This window comes from Pimephales promelas, chromosome 8 (assembly GCF_988280905.1).
Source record: "Pimephales promelas chromosome 8, fPimPro1.hap1.1, whole genome shotgun sequence".
Classification (NCBI taxonomy): Eukaryota; Metazoa; Chordata; class Actinopteri; order Cypriniformes; family Leuciscidae; genus Pimephales; species Pimephales promelas.
In genome coordinates this window covers 29,835,334-29,855,612 of record NC_142776.1, presented here as the reverse complement: position 1 = coordinate 29,855,612, position 20,279 = coordinate 29,835,334, and the positions used below count along the sequence as shown (strand labels likewise).

Here is a 20,279-nt window from a genome sequence, read left to right as displayed (position 1 = left end):
CTGATGATTCAATTGCCTGTGACAAGGTTGCACATAGCTATTTGTCAACAAGGTCACTGCACAATTTTTAGGACTGATATTCTTCTGTTACCATTTGTTTAGCTTGCATCTCACTCGTAGATATATACGCTCGTCCTCCATATCTGACTAATTATTCCTTTTTTATATTTATTTGCTTGCGATGCTTTAGTCTTTTTTTTTCTTTTCTAATGTTACAATCTGATTTAGACCTTTATGTGGGTCTAAAATTGCTAATGCTAATGTTCCAATATGTTTAAAATTGTAAAAAAGTACTTCATCTTGTACATGTTCTCACAATTTACTTAAATAGAAAAAAGGGAGAATATACCAAACAACCCACACTTTCAACGGTGCATTCTGGGAAATTCTAGGCAGTGAATGTTTGAGTGTAATGGAACGATTTCGATAATGGTAAAGCCCAAGAAATGACAGACACGGACACCATATGTGAATCCCATGATTGCATCTGCAAACATGAGCTAAATGTAGAACCAATTTGTTGCAAATTGAAACCTGCTTTCAAATCTAATTTTATGATGTTATTTTCACCCTCAGAAAACAACATTCACAGTTCAGATACAGTACAAAAAAAGAGAACCGGAAATGAATTACAGTTCATGTTTAGGGGGACTAACCTCTTTCAAATGAATTTTTAATATCATTGACTTCCACCTGAGATCCAGGAACTCGGAATATGCCTTGTTGTTGCAGCCCTGGCACAGGAAAATAAATAGAAACAACTTGTGAAGACATGATATTGCATTATCTTAGTTCAAAACAAGATGAGCACTGAAGAAATTGCAACATTCCCCTCTAAGGGATCCTTTATTTTGGCACATATGAGTTTTGTTAAAGAGGCATTTTCTAAGATTCCACTAGATCCTGAAGGAAAACCTGTTACATCTTAAAGCAATAATCTCACAGAAAGAGTAGATTACGTCCCTGTTAGCAATCTTCGAGGCAGCACAGAGAATTGAGAGTTTATAGCATTATTATTTTCTGCCCTGACATCCATAAACATTTATAGTCTCTAGCAGAATAATAAATCATCTATCCACAGCATATTTAGCAGCCAAACCGATGTCATTCTCTAAATTCTCTGACTTCAGCTTCACCCTGACAGATGGACTTTATATGGAACTTTTTCGAAAGCATCACGGGATCACTAAAACTTACAACAGATGAGTCCTTATTCAAATTAGCATCTGTGTCTCTGTGGTTCAGAGTGTTGATCGCTCTCTGAATGATAAGGGGGCTGTGCTGTTTTTGGAGAGCTCTCTAATGGTTTCCAGTAGCTCCTGAGTCAGCAGGTTTATCTGCAATCAATTAGTGACCTTTCCTTGAACCGCTTACCATATAGATTAATGTATCGAATACAGCTCTCCACCACCAGAGGAATGGGTTGACCTGAATCCTGAAATGACAACAATCATTACAAAATGGCACCAGTTTTAAAGCAGCGACTGAGATTTAAAGGGATAGTTCACCAAAATATGACAATTCTGAAATTATTTACTCACTCTCATGTAATCCCCAAACCTGTAACTTTTTTTTCTTTCAGGGAAAACAAAATATAATATTTTAAAGTCAGTTTTGTACATACAATGTAAGTCAAACAATGGACCCAATTAACTTTCACTTTATGGCCCAATTTTCTTTTTTTTTTGTGCTCTGCAGAAGAAAGAAAGTCATACATTGTGAGTAAATGATGACAAAATTGAGCTTTTATTTTTAGGTGAACTATCCTATTAAAGGTGCACCTGCACATTTTCCCCTGATTTAAAAGAAACGTACTAATAATAGTAGCTAAAATTATGATTAATATGACATTCAGTCATGATAACCCTGCATCATTGGGCCATTACTTTCTCTGTAATTCATGTTAAGTGACATACTTTCTTGGGGAATATGAATAAAGAAATTAAAATAGCTTTTTTATCTCATTTGAGTGTACATTATTTTGATTTTATTGTGTATAGTGCTGTCATTTCGATTAATTGCGAATAATCACATCTAACATAAAAGTTTGTTTGTGTGTAAATACTGTTTATATATACAGTATATATACACGTGTGTGTGTGTGTGTGTGTGTGTATACACATAATATATTTAATAATTTTATGTTAGTTGTGATTAATCACGATTAATTGATTTGACAGCAGTAATTGTGTAACAAAATAAAAATATTTATTTGCATATCAATATGTGAAAATTATTTAAATGGCTAAACTGTTTGGTGCACCTCTAAGAAAGAAACAATTTTCGAAATGCTTCAAAAACAAGTAATATATCCACAAAACAAAAAAGTAGTCTTTTTTTGGTTGTTTTAGTAGAGAAAAAAGCAAAGCATTAAGCATTGTCCGTCCTCGAGAGCATTACACAATAGAAAAAATGTATTAAAAGTAATAAACTCATCCTAAAGCTCATTAGAATTTCTCTTTGAACTCTTGTGGAAAGAAACAAAGACAAGCCATTTGTCTAAGCAAATCTATTACAGCCTTATCAGAAAGGTAAAGACAGTCCATGGCTGGCCCTATTCTACAGTACCTGATTGCGGGTACGAGCATTCCGTCTTCCCCTAGGACACAAAGCAGCGTACAGCAGAGCAGAGGAGTGAAAGAGGTGAGAAAAATCACAGTTAGAGAGGAAGGGACGACAGAATTGCCATGGAGACGACAGTGTCGTTGTGGTGATTGGGTGGAATAGCATTAAGACGGCTGCTGAAATGGCTTGAGATGCAGTAAAGGGAGACGTGTGGAGAACGTGATGCCCTTCAGTTCATTTTCTCGGCTATTTAAAATGTATTTTTAAACAAAATAGTTTAAGCTTAATGGGTAATCGACCACTTAATTGCGTAAATTAAGCAAAAAAGCAGTTCCTTAACAACTAATGGGCCCTGCTGAATCTCTACTAAGGCAGGAGGGCATCAGCTGCCACCCTTATCATCTGCATCATCGCCACCTGGCGAAAGACGGAAATTAACAGAAGCAAATAGAGGGTGTGAGAGCATGAGTCAGTCAGAAAAGATAGACAGAGGTTCAGCCATCCCTCCAGCCCACCAGAGGGCACTGTTAGCACCGAAGTCAGTGGGTACCTTAATGAAACTCTCCATATTGCCATTAAACAGCTTATGGTTATAGATGGAACGAGGCCTTGGTTTCCGCAATTTCTGTGGTTTCGGGGGAAGGGTTGGGGGTCTGAGGAATGCAGATGGTTAGATGGAACAAAAACACAAGCAAAGTTCTCTCTGAATCACTGAAGTATATATCAAAGACCTTAAATCTGTACAGCGCAACCCTTTCTTGTCTACACAATCGTGCCATTAACTCTTGCATTTGTCTCAGTGGAGGAAACGGACAATAATGAAGGGTTTAAATAAGCAACAGGCATTCATTGTTGTTTTTTAAAAGATCGTAATTACATCCTAATGCTTTTGACCTCAAATTAACCGATAACAACTGCAGGGAGTTTTCTATTCCCTGTAGGACCCCTGAATCGGGCCCTTATTGAAACAATTCCTGTTGTGACAGATTAGTAAATATGCAATCAAAGTCAAACATGACATGGCTCTGCACTTTGGCTGTAATTCTGAGGGCATAGCGCAAGCTGTTGTTTATATTTGCTTATGTGATTAATCATTACCAGAGATGGACGAGTTGGATGTCCATAGAGAATCTATGCATTCTTAAGCATAGACATTGTGACCAAATACCACTTCATTTAATGTTTAGGTCTGAAACAAGTATATAAGTATTTGAATACATATGAAGAGTTCAGATGCAAAAGCCTCTAAATGCCATTTGAAATTTTCTTCTAAAATGACCATTTTTATCAAGCTTGTATATTTAAGTTCAGTAAATTCACTTAAATGACAATTAATAGGTGATCTTCATCGCCATTTAAGTGAAATTACTGAACTTAAATATATAAGCTTGATAAAAATGATCATTTTAGAAGAAAATTTCAAATGGCACTTAGAGGCTTTTGCATCTGAACTCTTCATATGCAACTAGCTACGCAAGTACAATTTTATATGCTGCTGCAATAATATGTGTCGGCCAAGCATTCGCAGCTACATAATTGCGTAATAGTATAGAGTGGGTTTCAGTTTAAAATGTAAGTAAAGGGCATATGATTATCAATGGCAACACTGGTAGATGTCATCCAACTGAGAGGTCAAAACAGGTCTGCATCTGTTTACCAGGAAGGCTCTATTCTCAGCATTCTCAGACTGTCAGAGGACATTCTGGATAACCCAGCAAGAGTTGAGCCCCTGCCAGTGACAGCTTGAGGACAAGTCCCCTTTTGACCGCTGAGAAATATCAAAAAAAAAGTTTTATGTTCCCTCTTTTGCTTTCACAAGAACTTGTTGTGTGATTTAGAGTTTGTTTTCTCAGCTGAACCTGCAGAAAATGGACCGACAAATAATGTTTTTTACCTCGTTTTAGTCTAAATATTCCATTAAAAGATTTGTGATTGTGATAAAAATAACTTTTTTTATTTAAAAGAATAATCATGGATATTGAGAAGGAATATGGATGAAAAGTATAATGACCCCACGGCCTGACAAGTTTAGAGACCATTTAATTGAACAAACTTTAGATATTGTAGCAAAAGCAAGCTTAGAGAATATCTTAAAAGCGAAGGTACCAAAATGGGATCTTCACAGCAATACAATCTTGGAAATAAAGGTTCCAAAATGGAGTTTGGGCGGCGTTGCAATTTTGGGTTCCCCAAACAAACTTTCAGTTAAAATTTGTTTAGTGCAAAGAATATTTTAATCTTTTCCCACTATAAAAGATGTTTCACACAATGTAAATGTTCCATGGATCTTCATGCAATCACAGATGCCAATTAAGAACCTTTATTTTGCTTCTGAAAAGTGGGAATTTCACCATCATCAGAACTCTTACCTTGTAGTTCCACATTCAGCTCTTTCTCCTGAAAATGAGAGATAAAAGAGGGAGGAGTCAGAAATGTCATTATTAGTATGATCTCATGCACAGGGTTCTAAAGCGCGGTCAGAGTGTACTGAGGGCTATCGTGAGACTGGCCAACACTATTGAAGGCAAGATGAATGGGTTGCGCTTGGGACAAAGAGGAGCACTGGTCACCGTAGAAACCTCGGAAGGGCCCTGCGGGGTGTCAGACGGTCACATAAGGGAACTAAAAGAGCCTAAATGAGTGTGTGTGTGTTTGTATTTGTGTGTATGAGGATATGTAAAGAGTGGGTGTGCATTAAGGGATTCATTTCACACTGGTGACACTGAGCGAAAGCTCTTTGTCCTAATATTCAGTGCGCCCAAAAGGGTTCCCTGATATCGCAACGATACAAACAATGAAAAATACACATGCCCACAAACCAAAACACACATGAATGTCACAAAAATCCCAGATTATGTAAAACTGTTAAATCTTAAATGTCACTTTGGGGAAAAATGAGGTAAAAAGACCAAAAATTACACATCTCAAGAGCACCTGCCTTTAACACAGATCAAGTTTTTTCAATTCTGATTCGCCATGTAATGAGGTGGAACCACTAATGTTTTTACATGGGTACTTTAGTGATCTGAAGTGGCCCCTCAAATCATTTCATTTCACTAAATCTGCATATCAAATGGAGTGGTTCCCGTGTGCCTTTGCTTTGCCCTCTAAAATCGTTTCAAAAACTGAAAGGCTTTTTGTCTTGCCAGCTGAGGGGTTAAAAAATGATCTCAATCCTTTCCAAACACGTTTCTGGATAGCGATTAGGGCGGATCTGGTTTACCTACAGGACAGTCACAAACAGAGACAGTTTATTTTTCTACATCAGAGTGAGCATTTAAGCCAGTTGGCTGGCGCCATGGCAACCCACGGAGAGAATTAGATTGTTAGGGGGTTAGGGTTATTTGGATTGAGGGTCAATTAGGTGAATAATTTAAAAACATGGGCGGTACCTGCAGCAACCATATGTGATAAACTCATACATATGCAGCTTACAATACAAACTAACGCACACACCTTGGCTAGCCTGGTTACTCAGACGAAGAGGTGAAGTGTAATTGAGCACACAGTCTGGAGAGCGGAAGAGGCCAGGACTGGTCAGCTATCATATACATAGATGGCTGGACTCAGCTGGGGCGTCCCACAGTGAGCCGTCATTAGATTATGAGCTGCCGCACAGGCAGCTGCTGAAATTCCCCCCTGGTGCCACTAGCTGATTGATTGGGTGTAAACTGCCCGTAACAGAAGTGACAAGAGGCCTTATGGGAAATGTGGCCGTGAAAGAAGGATCTCTATAATCATCTGACAACAAAAGGGCTCAGACTTAAAGGAATATTCAAGGTAATTTTTACCAAATGAAAATATTTAACCTTCAGTTTGTAAAAACAAATAGGAAGCGTGTTAACACGAATATGCGAACAATGGCAGTCTAACTTTTTTGTTAAATCAGTTAAATGGATTCTTTTAAAACACTGATTATTAGATAACAATCAGTCAGAGATTTTCTTGAGGCATTTGCTTCAAAAAGGTCTTTGACGGAAACATTATTATTTATCAGAAGAAAGTCTTTGGCACTGGTATCTAATAAATCAACAAAATCTACAACAGAGTTTTATCTGCCCCCCTCCAATTTTTATTAACAAACTACAGGTCTAAATTGACTATGGCGATACACATTGGGATATAGGTGTGATACTTACTGTAAATATTTGGTTGAAAATTACCCAAACTTTCATCTACCAGCTTTCAATAAGACAAGTTGATGCAGAAAAGAAGAATTTTCGCTAGTGGTCTGGTCTTAAACTTTTAGATATCACTTCTGTAGGTCTTGTCCAATTAGCTCAGAACCATTGATTAGATATCAACTTCTTGAACTCGCTGTGCAGCTACAAATTTCAATTTTGCACCCAACAGTGACCAAATTTGCAATTAAGCGCCAGACGCTTAGCTGACACCCAGCATTTCCAGAGACCGAGAGAAACTTATTTAATAAACAGACAACTCACCTTCCCCCAGAGTCTGTTTCAGAAGGTCATGCTTGGCCTGCAGCTTAATGATGAGGTTACTGCCATTCAGGTACTCCTTGAATTTCTGCAACACAGATGAAGGCGTCAGTGAGCTAATGATTTTAATGGGATGTGACTAAAACTGGGGAGTGATGTGTGCTGTGGGCAACAAAGAACAGATTTCGCTGAACTTTGCACGCTGCAAATTCAATCTGTTCCGATAGGAGGATTTAATTTCCGTCTCATTGGTGAGGCATATGCCTTGTCACGAATGTTTTGCGGATTCATGTGTGATGACTAAGTTTGGATAGATAGGACAGGCCGAGTAGACTTTCATATCAGTGTTTGGCAGAGACAACTCTGATGAGAACCATGTATTAAAAGATCTACTGATAGTCCAGAGATCTTGAGGACCAGGGCTTAAACTTATAAATGAAAGATATCGGGTTTTGCCCTCTTATGTCTGAAACAACTAATACTTAGGATTGACAATCGAATAAAATACATACGTCAATAACTTAAATCACATTTAATTGCATATATTACTATATGTCATGAGCCTGAGAAAACTCACAGTGAAGTAAAAGACCTCTGTCTCCTGCTGATTGGCTCGTCTCTTAGCAATGTTTAACTTGCTCATGTAACTCTCGGAAGCCACGGATTTAATGGACTCTGTGGATCGGCTGTGCTGGAAGGCGTCTGACACATCAAAGTCCTCAACTGTCAGCATGTCTTGTAAGGTCTGCATGGTGGCATCCAAGGTCTTGCGTACCTAATTAAAGCATAGCAGGGACTCAGTAAGGTGAAGAAAAGATCAGTATGAACTTTTAGAATATAAGTTACATAAGAGATTTACACTAGCGTGCAAAATCTTAAATCAATTATTTTATTCAGCAAGGATGCATTTAAATTGACCAAAAGTGACCGTTAAAATCGAAAAACTGATTTCAACAATGATAAGATGTTTCCAAATCAGTATATTAGAATGATTTCTGAAGGATCATGTGAGACTGAAGACTGGAATAATGATGCTAAAAACTGTAACAGGAATAAATTGCACTTTAAAAAATATTCAAGTAGAAAGCAATTACTTTCAATTTGTAATAATTTCAGAATAGTACTGTTTTACTGTAATTTCAAAAGGAGCTTTGTTCAAAAACATAAAATCTTACTGACCCCAAACTTTTGAATGGTAGTGTATGTTTCTGGACCCCTGACAGTGACATAAATAAAATGGAATGACATTTTTCATGAATGACACCCAAGTTATTTTTTTACACCATATTTCATGGTTTGCCGGCAAAAGTCTCTTCATGAATTTAAAGCAGTCTCAAAGCAAAAAAATAAAAAGATTAAAATAAAAAATAAATCTGAAAACACGTAAATGAGATGTAAATTCCTTTTTAATTTTTTTATGAGGCAGAAAGAGGCTTCCACAGTAAGTTTCTTTTGAAATAAAAAAAAATTGTATAGTGGGAACTTCTATAATAACATTTTCTGTGCCCATTGTAGTTGAAAAAAAAAATGCTTATTGTTTTGCAATAACAGGTTTGCAATAACAGGTACGTGGCATTATGATATATTCAAACCCACAATATGAGCTTAAGAATATTGAAAGACTCAAAATATGTGTACACTGGATGAGAAAACAAATCACAGAAAGAAAAAAAGTGTGCAATAAGCTCCAAACTTATGTCTGCAAAAGCATCTACAGTACGTGTCACTTTGATGCATATAATCCCACTGTATGCTGCAGCCTATTTGAATGCTTATGCAGGTAAATTGTTTAAAACCTCAAAACTGAGCAATTGCCCAGACTACACGCTGGCTCAAATATCGGAACCAAATTTGATCCCCTTTTGCTGATAATTTACTCACCCCCATGTCATCCAAGATGTTCATGTCATTCTTTCTTCAGTTGAAAAGAAATTAATGTTTTTGATGAAAACATTCCAGGATTTTTCTCCATATAATGGACTTCAGTGGGAACCAAACGATTCAAGGTCCAAAAGACACTTTCAGTGCAAACTGTTCAAAGGGCTTTAAATGATTCCAGACGATGAATAAGGGTCTTATCAAGCAAAATGATCGTTCATTTAATAAATAAATAACAAAGTTTAAGTTTTATAAGCTCAAATGCTCGCCTTGCTCGGTACTGAGATGCGCGTTTGTGACTCTCCAGTTCGAACTCTTTCATCAAAATGAACGAATCTTTTTCATGTACAGTGGTATACAGCTTGAAAACTTCCTAAACCTCTATTCCCTCAAAAAGATCATATTGATTTCTTCAGGATCCTCCCAGGACCAAAGATCATAGTGACCGGTGTGTAAATTAAATTGGCCCCAGGCCCTCACAGATTAATGTGGCACATTTACTACATGACACAAAATCATCCATTACTAGCTGATTATGAGACACAAAGTGATAAGGGCAAGATGAAGTCATCAATACACACAGTCGGGAGCAATTATAAAGTTCATTAGCACCTGCATACACTTACAGTAGTTGGTTGGTAATGCGCCTGAGTTGTATTCGTTCTCCCAAGACAAAGAATTACCCTCACTAAAGACCAAACAAAGAGAAAACCGAACCTTCCCAAAAGAAACACCATTAACAGATGAGTACACTAAAATACACTCACAGTTCCCAGGAAACATGGACTAAATTGCAATGAGTTTGATTGCTAGGCTGAAGTATTCTCTTGAGTACTTTAAAAACGGCAGAAAAAAAATGTATGTCAGCAAAGCTGAGGGCTCTTTGAGTGCTAAAGACTTGTGTGAGAGAGGCAGCTGGGCTTTCTGCAGAGTTGTGACTCACACTAAAAAAGCTGATGAATCTTAGTGAGCAGGTGTAAATAAAACTAAACAGTTTCTAAAGCATTTGGTTGCCCCAGCAGGTGTTAAAGTCAACAGGAACTGAAGTTCGCAAACTATTGTACTGCTATAATATGACGTCAAGTGCTTGAAGTGGAGGGATTGGAAATTATAAGAGGGCGTGATGACATCAGCCCAAAAGGACATTTGTTTCCTTCAAAGATTAACAATGACACATTTTTTATCTTCGTAATAAAGGTGCAGTCATATTCCTACAATTTTCGCAAAGAAAATTGGATTAATTTCAAAAGGAATCCACATGATCTGAAATTTCGAGTATAGGTAATAGATTTCGTGGATTTGCCACAATGACCAACAGAAAGCTATTTGGTCTAAAAGTGACTTGTGTGAGCCATGCTTCATATATCTCTACACTATTGATTGGATTTTTTGACCGTGAAATGTCTTAAAGGAGAACTCCGGCGCAAAATGAACCATTGGTCTATTAGAACATTGGAACCTAGTCAACTGTTCTCTGAGATTTGTTTTCATGACAATCGAATGTAAAGAGTTTTATATACAGTTATAAAGACAGTTCACTTCGTGTATACAGACAGGAGCCATCTTTGGAAATCAGACTCGATAAGTCGAACCACGAACGCCGTTCATACAGTTTAGAAGTTCGCTGAACTTCATACAGTTCAGCTCACTTGGCACGTCATTCGTGTTTCGGCTTGTTGAGACTGTTTCCCCAAGATGGCTCCTGTCTGTATACACCAAGTGAACTGTCTTTATAAAATATCTTCTTATCAAACGGTCTGTACACTTACAAAGTTCTCAATGCTTCGTTTTGCATGTATGGACCCTCATTATGTTCCTGTGTTAGTGTGGGGCTATTTTGAGCCTTGTCAGTGGTATAAACTAGCGATTTCTTTTTACTTAGTAAATGCCCCCATTACTAGTGTTATACGCTAGACAGTTTTTAGAGATAAAACTCTTAACATTCGACTGTCATGAAAACCAATGTTTTATTAGACCAAAAGTTCATTTTGCGCCAGAGTTCTCCTTTAATGATCTGAGCAAAATAATAGGGTATATTACGATCTTCATGTTTCATCTTATGGGTTCGATGTATTGGGTCTACTTTGTAGCTTGTTCTAACATAACCCCACTTAGACAGGATCATCTCTGATTGGCAAGGTAAATCAACCAATCAGTTTTTCTGTATGTTTGGAGGTGGGCTTGAATCTGAAATCTCAAATGACTTTGAGAACAAAGTGCAATATCAGTTGTGCTCTAACAAACTTTGAATAGCTCTCAAGATTCAATGCCTTGAACTATATAATCCACAAATTAAATTGACTATTGTAGCCAGTGTAGCTCAGTGTCGCTGCTTGGCACGGTCTCGGTAAAGTTACCCAGCAGACTGATAAAGACCTGCACACCCTGCCTTTTTGGAAATTCGATAAAACCAGTCAATCACATTAGAGCTACAGTAGCAATTTTGTAAAACCTTGTTATGTTAGTGTGCAATATGCATCACACAGTCAGTGAACGGTCTTGTGGGTGTAACATCTGAGGCTGAATAGCATGATGATGTCCATGATAAAATGTTGAATGTAGTAACTGTCTATTCTTACCTCCTCGTTTTCAATCTTGAGTGTGGCCAGGCGGGACTGCAGTTGGTGGTAACGCATGAGAAGTTCTGTCTGCACGGGCTGCTGCGCACTCACCTGGCACACCTGAAGTTTATCACCATCATACATTAATGTCTTGACATGGCTTAGATCTTTACTAAACATTTAGTATTGCATTATTCTTAAAGGAATAGTTCAGTGAAAAATAAATATTCTGTCATCGCTTACTCTCTTTGGTTCTAAACCCAAAAAAAAAAAAAAAACCTGACGATTTTTTTTATGCAAATCTAATATACAGCTTGCACTGATTGTTTTATGGTATTTTTATGAAATATTTCATTATATTGAAAAGAAGTGGCCAGGATAATCAAAGAACTCAACTTTAAGAAAGTCATTGAGTTTGAAATGACATGAGGGTGAGTAAATAATGACAGGATTTTCATTTTTGGTTGACTTGTTCCGTTAATAAGATACTATTGAGTAAGTTGAAGGATGGATACCTCATCTCCCATGTGCGGCAGAAACTCAAAGCGCATGGGTGGGCAAAACACCTGATTGTACATGTCCATGATCTTGTGCTTGTCACTGCGAGGGTCCAGGTTGTCGACAGCATTCTCAATGACGTCCAGACCCTCATGGCGAGAGGTCTCCAGGTTATACTCAGCAGAAAGATACGTCCTTAATGTGCGCGCCAAGCTAGCATGATATCCGAGGTCACAACACTGTGGAAAGAAGAAGAAAAATGAAAGAAAGAGATCAAATATCTCACAGCGAGCCTGCATGACATTTAGATGAACACCAATCCGATCTTTCTTCCTATGAAGACAGTGTAAATGAAATTTTATTTGCCAAAATGTTTCTATGGTGATGTCTATTTTTAGCAGTCTTGAGATTTCACATGTCACTCTGGCAAGACAAACTGCAAGACAGGTAGCATCTCCTGTGTCTCCGTGGATAGAAGTGTCATTAAAATGGCGCGATGTAAATGAGTGAATTTATCCTGTGTAGATTCGAGATTGTCAGTATCTATAATTAGAAGAACAAGCGCAGTGGGATATCTTAGCTAATTAGTTTAAACGTGCAACAAATGTGCAACTAACCTCTTTTAGCAACGTGGAGCAAGTTTAAAATTGCTTGAGGGAAACTTTAAACCTCTGTGAGTCATTGTGATGAGGGAGATACTGCTCTATTGGACTGTAAATCCATATATTATGCTCTAAAGTGTTTGAGTGCAAACACAACACGGTCATAGCCTGTGGCATACTCTATTTAGCATTACAAAGCTGCAGGAGATGTAGGTGTACATTTGTAAAAAGCTCAAAGTTTATATCTGTACTTTCATATTCTTGGTCTAATAACAGCAATGGTGCTAATTCTCAGTATTTGCAAATAACCATAGATCATAACCATGAATAGAAGTACATCCAGACATTTCAAAGGTATTTATTGTGTCCATCAGTAATGCTGAAACCACTATTGTCCCTGAGGCAAACATATTTCAGTCTAAAGCAGAAAACCACAACATTGCTAATGTGTATAGAAGTTAGACAGTTTTGCCATGATGAATTTACCTTCGGATCACTGTCAGTCTCTCTGAAAACTATTAGAGGAGTAGTTTACTTTAAAAAAAAACTTTTGCTGATAATTTACTCACCCCTATGTCATCCAAGATGCCCATTTCTTTCTTTCTTCAGTCGAAAAGAAATTATGGTTTTTGATGAAAACATTCCAGGATTTTCTCCATATAATGGACTTCAATGGGAACCAAACGATTCAAGGTCCAAATGAGAGTTTCAGTGCAGCTTCAAAAGGCTTTAAACAACACCAGACGATGAATAAGGGTCTTATCTAGCGAAAAGATTGGCCATTTAAAAAATAAATAAAAAATTTAAGTTTTATAAACACAAATGCTCGCCTTGCTCTGTTCTGTAATCAGCGTTCGTGACTCTCCTGTTCAAACTCGTTCATCAAAATGAACAAATCTTTTTTCGAGTCATGACTTGTTCATCGTCTGGTGTCGTTTAAAGCCCTTTAAAGCTGCACTGAAACTTTCATTTGGACCTTGAACCGTTTGGCTCCCATTGAAGTCCATTACATGGAGAAAATCCTGGAATGTTTTCATCAAAAACCTTAATTTCTTTTCGAATGAAGAAAGAAAGACATGGACATCTTGGATGACATAGGGTTGAGTAAATTATCAGCAACATTTTTTTTTAAAAGTGAACTACTCCTTTAAGTATGACAGACTTGCCCTACTTCTGACCATGCACTCTTTAAAATAAAGGTTTGTCTTATCAAAAATAATTTGTATCTGTATAGGGTTCCGCATTTGAAATGGGGTAAAAAATGTATAGTCCACATACGATAAAGGTCAGTGGGGTCTAATGTAGTTTTCAAAATATATTCTTTTGTGTTCAACAGAGAAACCAAATTACGACAGGGTAAATGAGGATAAATGATGACAGAACTCATTTTTGTGTGAACTATCCCTTTAACAGAGGGTATGTAAAGCCCTCCTGGTTTCTTTGAAGCACCAGTACTATGGGTTGTGGTCATTCGAATCGGCTAGCAAATATTACATTTCTGGTATAAGGTAACCTGGAAAAGTTCAAGGTAACACGGCATCCTGATTCACCACGACAGGCCACCACAAGTACCACATGAATTTCTATACCCAGTGGTGGGTGTGGGAGTTTGTGAGTTTTGGTTCAGTGGTTTCTACCAATTAGTGGTTTTAAAGGTAAACCTATGTCAACAACCTAACTGAGAGCCCTTACAGAGCTCTTACAACTTCAACCTGTCAACTGTCTTAGAGATTAACATTTGTTTCTATTTCAAATTCATTCAAAAAGTATAGAAAAAGCCTACAGGTTTATTGTCCAATACAACATTCCCTAACAAAGCAGTTAATACAACGATATGAATACGTTATGTGACTGCTAGTTTGCATAGAGGAAAATATCTTGGCTCAAAAGTTATTTATAATAGCTTAGGTTTCCTCTTCGCCTTTTTGCTGTTATCAGATGTACAACTGTGTGTGTGGGTTTGTATTTTTGGAAATTGCTTGAGGCGTATTGATGGACAACAATGTGACACTCTTTGCATCTCTCAGCAAAAGTTACAGAGATTTGGTTTATCTACAGTATGCATACTGATGCTAACATGAAAGAAACAGCAGAGACAAGCCAGGAGGGGAAATATTTCAGTATACTTCACATCAACAATTCAGTCTCAGCATATTTTTGATAGGATGATACCAGTGCCACAGAAAGCCTGTTGTTGTATATGCAACAATATTTTGTGAATTAAATCCAGATCATAGGTTTATGTGCAATTAAGCTGGTAATTCCATTTTCTTGTTATAGATCTGACAAAAAAAAAAATCATTCTGGTTTTGCAGAATAATAGTTTTAATCATCCTTTGTGTAGCCGAACAAAGCTGCAAAACAGATTAGAAGGTTACAGCAATGGTGATTAATATTTCAATAAAAACACAAATACCAGAGAGAGTGAGGAATAAAATCAGTACACAAATCCAATTCAATAAGAATGATGCAAAACAAAAACATTTAGAGAAAAGAAATGAGACAAACCATATTAACAAGCAGACACTTTACCCATAATGCAAAGAGAAACAGATGGAGCAGAGCCCTCATCAGTAAAACTGTTTCAATCCCAGCTGATACACACACAAACAAACCCATGCCTCATTGTGCATACTCACATCAATCATATCCGAAACATCATGGATGTAATATTTTGCCACGACGGCGTTGGTGGCTGCCAGGTTCAATAAATAGTCGTTGCGGGCTTTTGTGCATTTCAGCTTGTTCTCCGAGTACTTGGCTTGCCTCTGGAAGAAGGAAACAAAATGAAAAAGAAATCGGTTAATATAATAAATCGTTTTTCAGTGTTACGCAATCAGATTACTGTTTTCAACTAGTAAAGTAAAGCATTACTTTTAAATTTATAACAAAATATGAATGAACAATGCAATAATTAAATGTTGAATAACACAAATATACATTTAATCTCACTTTATTTACCAATGTCTTTGCAGCTGACCTTTTATGATCCGATAAAAATGACTTTAGCTAAACATCATATTTAAATATTTGTGTTTATTTTTTTAGTTTTTATTGCTAAAGTATTTTAAGTATTATATTGTTGAACTCTCTACTACTGCGTCCTATTCTTCAGAATGGCAGCACAGCTTAAAGGTCTGTTTTAGCGCTGTACAGGTGTGAATTTGCCTTTCTATAAACCTGAGGCTTATTCATTTCACATTTGGTGTGAAAGGGCCTTTATATTTGCCAAAAATACTTTTGTACTTTTGTATCAAAAAGTCATGAAATTACTTACTTTTTTAGGAAGTAACGCAATATTGTAACGCATTACAAATGGAATGGAAAGCACTTTGACCAACTCACCTTTTTTTTTTAAGTTATAACCCGGCTATGACATTATAACCAAGGTTGTGACAAAAAAATGGGATGTTAGAATTTAGTCAAAAGATAGCCAATTTATTTACCAAACAAAACTAAACTATTGCTTTTAAAAGTAACTTTCCCCAACAGTGGTTGTTTTCAGCAATGTGGTGATCGAGGCTTGTTGTGGCACGTCGTCACAATATAAACTTGACACTGATTTAAGAGGAATACCGTTGCTTGAAATATTCGAATGAGGTAAAAAAAAAAAACATGTCTACAATATATTCTAAATGTTATTTTAGCTAACAGCTAAAAGATCAATATACAACCAATTTAAAACATTATTTATACATGAATACAGGAATAAATTAATTAAATGAACAATAAAATTATTTAAAACATATAAAATACATGTAACACTTCTTGAGTTACATTTACCTTCACAAGGACTCTTCCCTGAATGAGTGGTTTAATTTTATTTTCTTGTTTACCCAGGGGCTATTATAAAAATATTATGATTTTTTTTTTATTTTGTAGGATAGAATCTGCGAAAACATTATTATTTTCGATTTCTTTGACTCAAAATTGACCTTCACATTTATGTACTTTATGTGGCAGACATTTTTATCCCAAGTGACTTATGTTTTATTCAAGGTACACATTTAAGGTTATCGAACCCATGACCTTGTGCCATGTTTGAGCCCTTGTGACAACTCTCCATTGAGGAAACTAGCTCCAGTCTCGATTACATCGAAGTGACTCCTCAAAAACACAATACAATATATATTTTGGAGTGTACATATATCATAACTCACAATAACCTTGAACAAAACCTTTAAAATAAAGTAGAAAGTGTGGTTAAAAGCTGTGAATGAGCAGCCTACAACTTTTAACAGTACGTAAAAGGCATAGAACAACAAACACATATAAAAAGTCTACATTCTGAGAGAATGAATAATCTCATGCAGTGTATAACATGAGTTTTCACTGAATTGGGGTTATTATCATTAACTAAAACTAAAAGTGAAAACTTAATAAAAATATATATATATACACACTATAAAAAATGCTGGGTTGTTTTAACCCAATTTTGGGTAAAATATGGACAAACCCAGCCATTGGGTTACATTTTTAAATTACATTTTTTACCCAATGGCTGGGTTTGTCCATATTTTACCCAAAATTGGGTTAAAACAACCCAGCATTTTTTTAGAGTGCACATTTACCAATCAAACAAAAAAATTAATAGTAACTACAATAAACATTAAAACTATAATAGTATATCAATGACGCTAAAATAACACTGCAGTGAATTGAAACAGGACATACAGCCTGGGTCTCATCTGCTTATGAGTTCCAGCTGGGTCCTGCTGAATTTTTCATCAAAAACCTTGAGTACTCATAGCAGACAGCTGCTCTAGTACCATTAACGACAGCTGACTGCTACATAATTGTATTGACTAAAAAAAAATCCTTAAACGAAGAACAAACACCAGCACACATTCAAGTACAAATGCTTGAATGCTTGAACTACTGATCAAATGCATTGTGGTTGACAATCACTGTTGTGTGAATATGTTATGACAGGAGCAATATATGGTGCAGACTATTATTTAAACTTAAACAGTCTATTACTAGATATAAGGCCTTTTAATCATTGTGCCACAATGATTAGCTGGGTTTGTATATAGTGATCGCGAGTAAATTTAAATACTACCTGAAATAATGGTGGTGTTTATGGTTCCAGAATATAAACTGAATAAATTATACAGTGTATGTTGTTTCATCATTCTTGGTTTGTAATATTCACCTTTTTTTAACTATCTAAATCTTAAATCTATGGCTGCACAATTCTGATCATTCTCCAATTTCAATTATTCAGGTTTATTTTGCATTATAATTGCAGTCTCTCAATGCAATTTAAAATGTATTTCCCCATGATCAAACTACACTTGAGTAATTGATAGTCCATCGAGGCCGTATAGGTTTGCAGGTGTGCTAAGATCATGACCGAGTCTGCAGAATCAGGTCAGGCTGCAGAGAGAAACACAGAGCATCCATGGCTACCATGGTTATAAATAGTGTGAGGCTGAGTGGCTTTCATGCCAACATCTCTACGCAATGCAGCCTGAAAGTGGAGGAAGGGAGGGGGAGAGAGAGAGAGAGAACAGCAGAGGGAGAAAGAAAGCGGCACAAAGAGCAAAAGTGAGAGTGAGAGAGAGCTATCTGGCTAGCTGAAGGCACAGAATTCATTCACATGAAAAAGGCCTCATGTGAAAAGCACAATATTCCTGTATGTTGATTTATAATTTAAATCAACATATAGTGTCACCCTCATATAGTGTCACCCTCATTTTGAGTTAGCTTCCTGTGAATGCGTATCACTAGCTATGAATTAGCTCGAATTAGATGATCTACAGCTGAAGTTACTGACCTGAAATGTTGAATCTGGTTTGTGTGAGAAGTCAGCCAATCAGTCTCCAGGCTGTCTCCAGTCTTACTGACCTCATTGTCCATTCTTAGATAAATCTCAGCCCACATTCATTTTATAAACCCATCCATCAGGTTCAATTAAAGCTTAGTTCCTACATTGTTTTTAAGAGCTGATGAGGCGGTGAACTAAAAAGAAGGTGAGAATGCATCTAAATGTATTTTGCAATATTTTGCAGCACGATTTGGGAAACAAATCTAGTTACAATTTATCAAATTGTATATATATATATATATATATATATATATATATATATGCGTATATATATCAATATGACTTTGATATGTACTGTATCAGTTTAATAATAATTATATTTACATTTATGCATACGTTTTTGTAGGCATTTACATTTTTATCAGTTCCTGCTTTCCATGGGAATCGAACCCATAACCTTGACATTGCCAGTGCCATGTTCTGCTGTATGAACTACAGTAAATCTATAAATAATAATATTAACAAAAATTATACACTCTATAAGCTTCTCAAATTCAAAGCACTTGCAAAGCACTAGCACTTCGAATCGAAGTTTAAGGTTTACTGTCGCAAGGTTTCTGGTTTGATTCTTGCAAAGAGGAAACCCCGTTGTGCACTTGAACTCTTAACCAAGAAAAAGGGCACCTCACCTAAGGTTCTTCCAGGGGGACTATCTATCTATTAAGTGTACTGAAAGTCACTTTGCATTAAAAAAAAAGAAAAGAATATTTAGGCTTTTACTTCCTATCACAGTGGGTCAAGTAATGACAAATAGCTAACTATCCTCCATTGTGCACAGAATATATACACCACTTGAAATAAGATAAACATTTCTCTTAAAGGGTCGCAATTCTGCTTGAGAGTGTCAGAAGATGAAATGAATGTGATTCTAGGTTGCAACGGCCCTGTGGTTTTATAAAAACAGGCTTGCATTATGAGTCACTCTGCCAAGCATTATGAGCTTGGCCGTTGGCTCACAAGAGTAATCTCACCTTCTCCTTCATCTTCTCAATCTTCCTGACCGAGCTGCGCCGCTGGGGTCGGTCCTCGTGGCGCAGGAGGTTGACGTTAAGGTCTCCAGATTTGCTAAATTGCTTCTCCTCTTGTTTCTCAGCCTCCTTAAGCTTGCTCTCCGCGCTGATGCTCTCCGTGTGATACATGTGATAAGTCTTCATCACCTGTAAGATAATATAAAAAAATACTATAAAGACTAGTCTAACAGCATCACACATAGTGTACACACATACTAGTGATAAAATCTTGCTGTGAAAAAAGGCAAGTGATATTTTGCAGCTATTTTTCATTTGTGCTGTGTTCCATTTGGTAGCCCCGCCCACTCTGAAATCTCATTGGTCCAAAATTCTGCTCCAAATAAATGCGATTTAAAAAATGTTTTGTTTTTTTATATATAAAAAAGCAGAAAATTGACATTATTCACTGAATCTTCCATTGTACTGCCCAATTTCTTTCACATTTTCTAAATAATTACAATAATGGGTGTTGCATCAAATCTGTTGGAACACTGGAAGCACAAATTGGATTTGAGACCAATGGAACAAGGGAATATTTTCAGGAAAAAAATATATATTTAAAAAATATTTTTTTTTTAAAGAAATTGATACTATTCATTCAGAAGGATGCGTTCAATTGTTCAAAAGTGACAGTAGAGACATTTATAATGCTAAAAAATATTTCCTTTTTAAACAAATACTGATTTTATTTTCATTCAATTCGTCAAATTATCCTGAAAAACGGTTTCTAGAAAAATATTAAGCAGCAAAACTGTTTTCTACATAAAAAATAATTGTTTCTTGAGCACCATATCAGCATATTAGAATAATTTCTCAAGGATCATGTGACAAAAAAAAAAGCAATGATGCTGAAAATTCAGCGTTGCTATCAAAGGAATAAAATACAATTTTAC

At 36.4% G+C, this 20,279-nt stretch overlaps 1 protein-coding gene across 2 annotated transcripts in view; it reads right to left on the bottom strand.

Annotated features, from left to right (window-relative positions):
- srgap3 (SLIT-ROBO Rho GTPase activating protein 3) overlaps positions 1 to 20,279 on the bottom strand; it is an 88,968-nt gene that overhangs the window by 18,424 nt on the left and 50,265 nt on the right. The window contains exons 5-14 of one of the 2 annotated variants that reach the window (XM_039689239.2): positions 19,348 to 19,533; positions 15,186 to 15,314; positions 11,962 to 12,183; positions 11,465 to 11,566; positions 7,585 to 7,782; positions 7,011 to 7,095; positions 4,935 to 4,962; positions 3,116 to 3,218; positions 1,375 to 1,435; positions 657 to 734 (exon numbers count right to left, since the gene is read on the bottom strand). In XM_039689239.2, coding sequence (XP_039545173.2) covers positions 657 to 734; positions 1,375 to 1,435; positions 3,116 to 3,218; positions 4,935 to 4,962; positions 7,011 to 7,095; positions 7,585 to 7,782; positions 11,465 to 11,566; positions 11,962 to 12,183; positions 15,186 to 15,314; positions 19,348 to 19,533 — 1,192 coding nt within the window. Of the gene's footprint in view, positions 1 to 656; positions 735 to 1,374; positions 1,436 to 2,568; positions 2,600 to 3,115; positions 3,219 to 4,934; positions 4,963 to 7,010; positions 7,096 to 7,584; positions 7,783 to 11,464; positions 11,567 to 11,961; positions 12,184 to 15,185; positions 15,315 to 19,347; positions 19,534 to 20,279 lie in introns of both variants that reach the window. The other variant, XM_039689240.2, reaches the window with a different exon arrangement.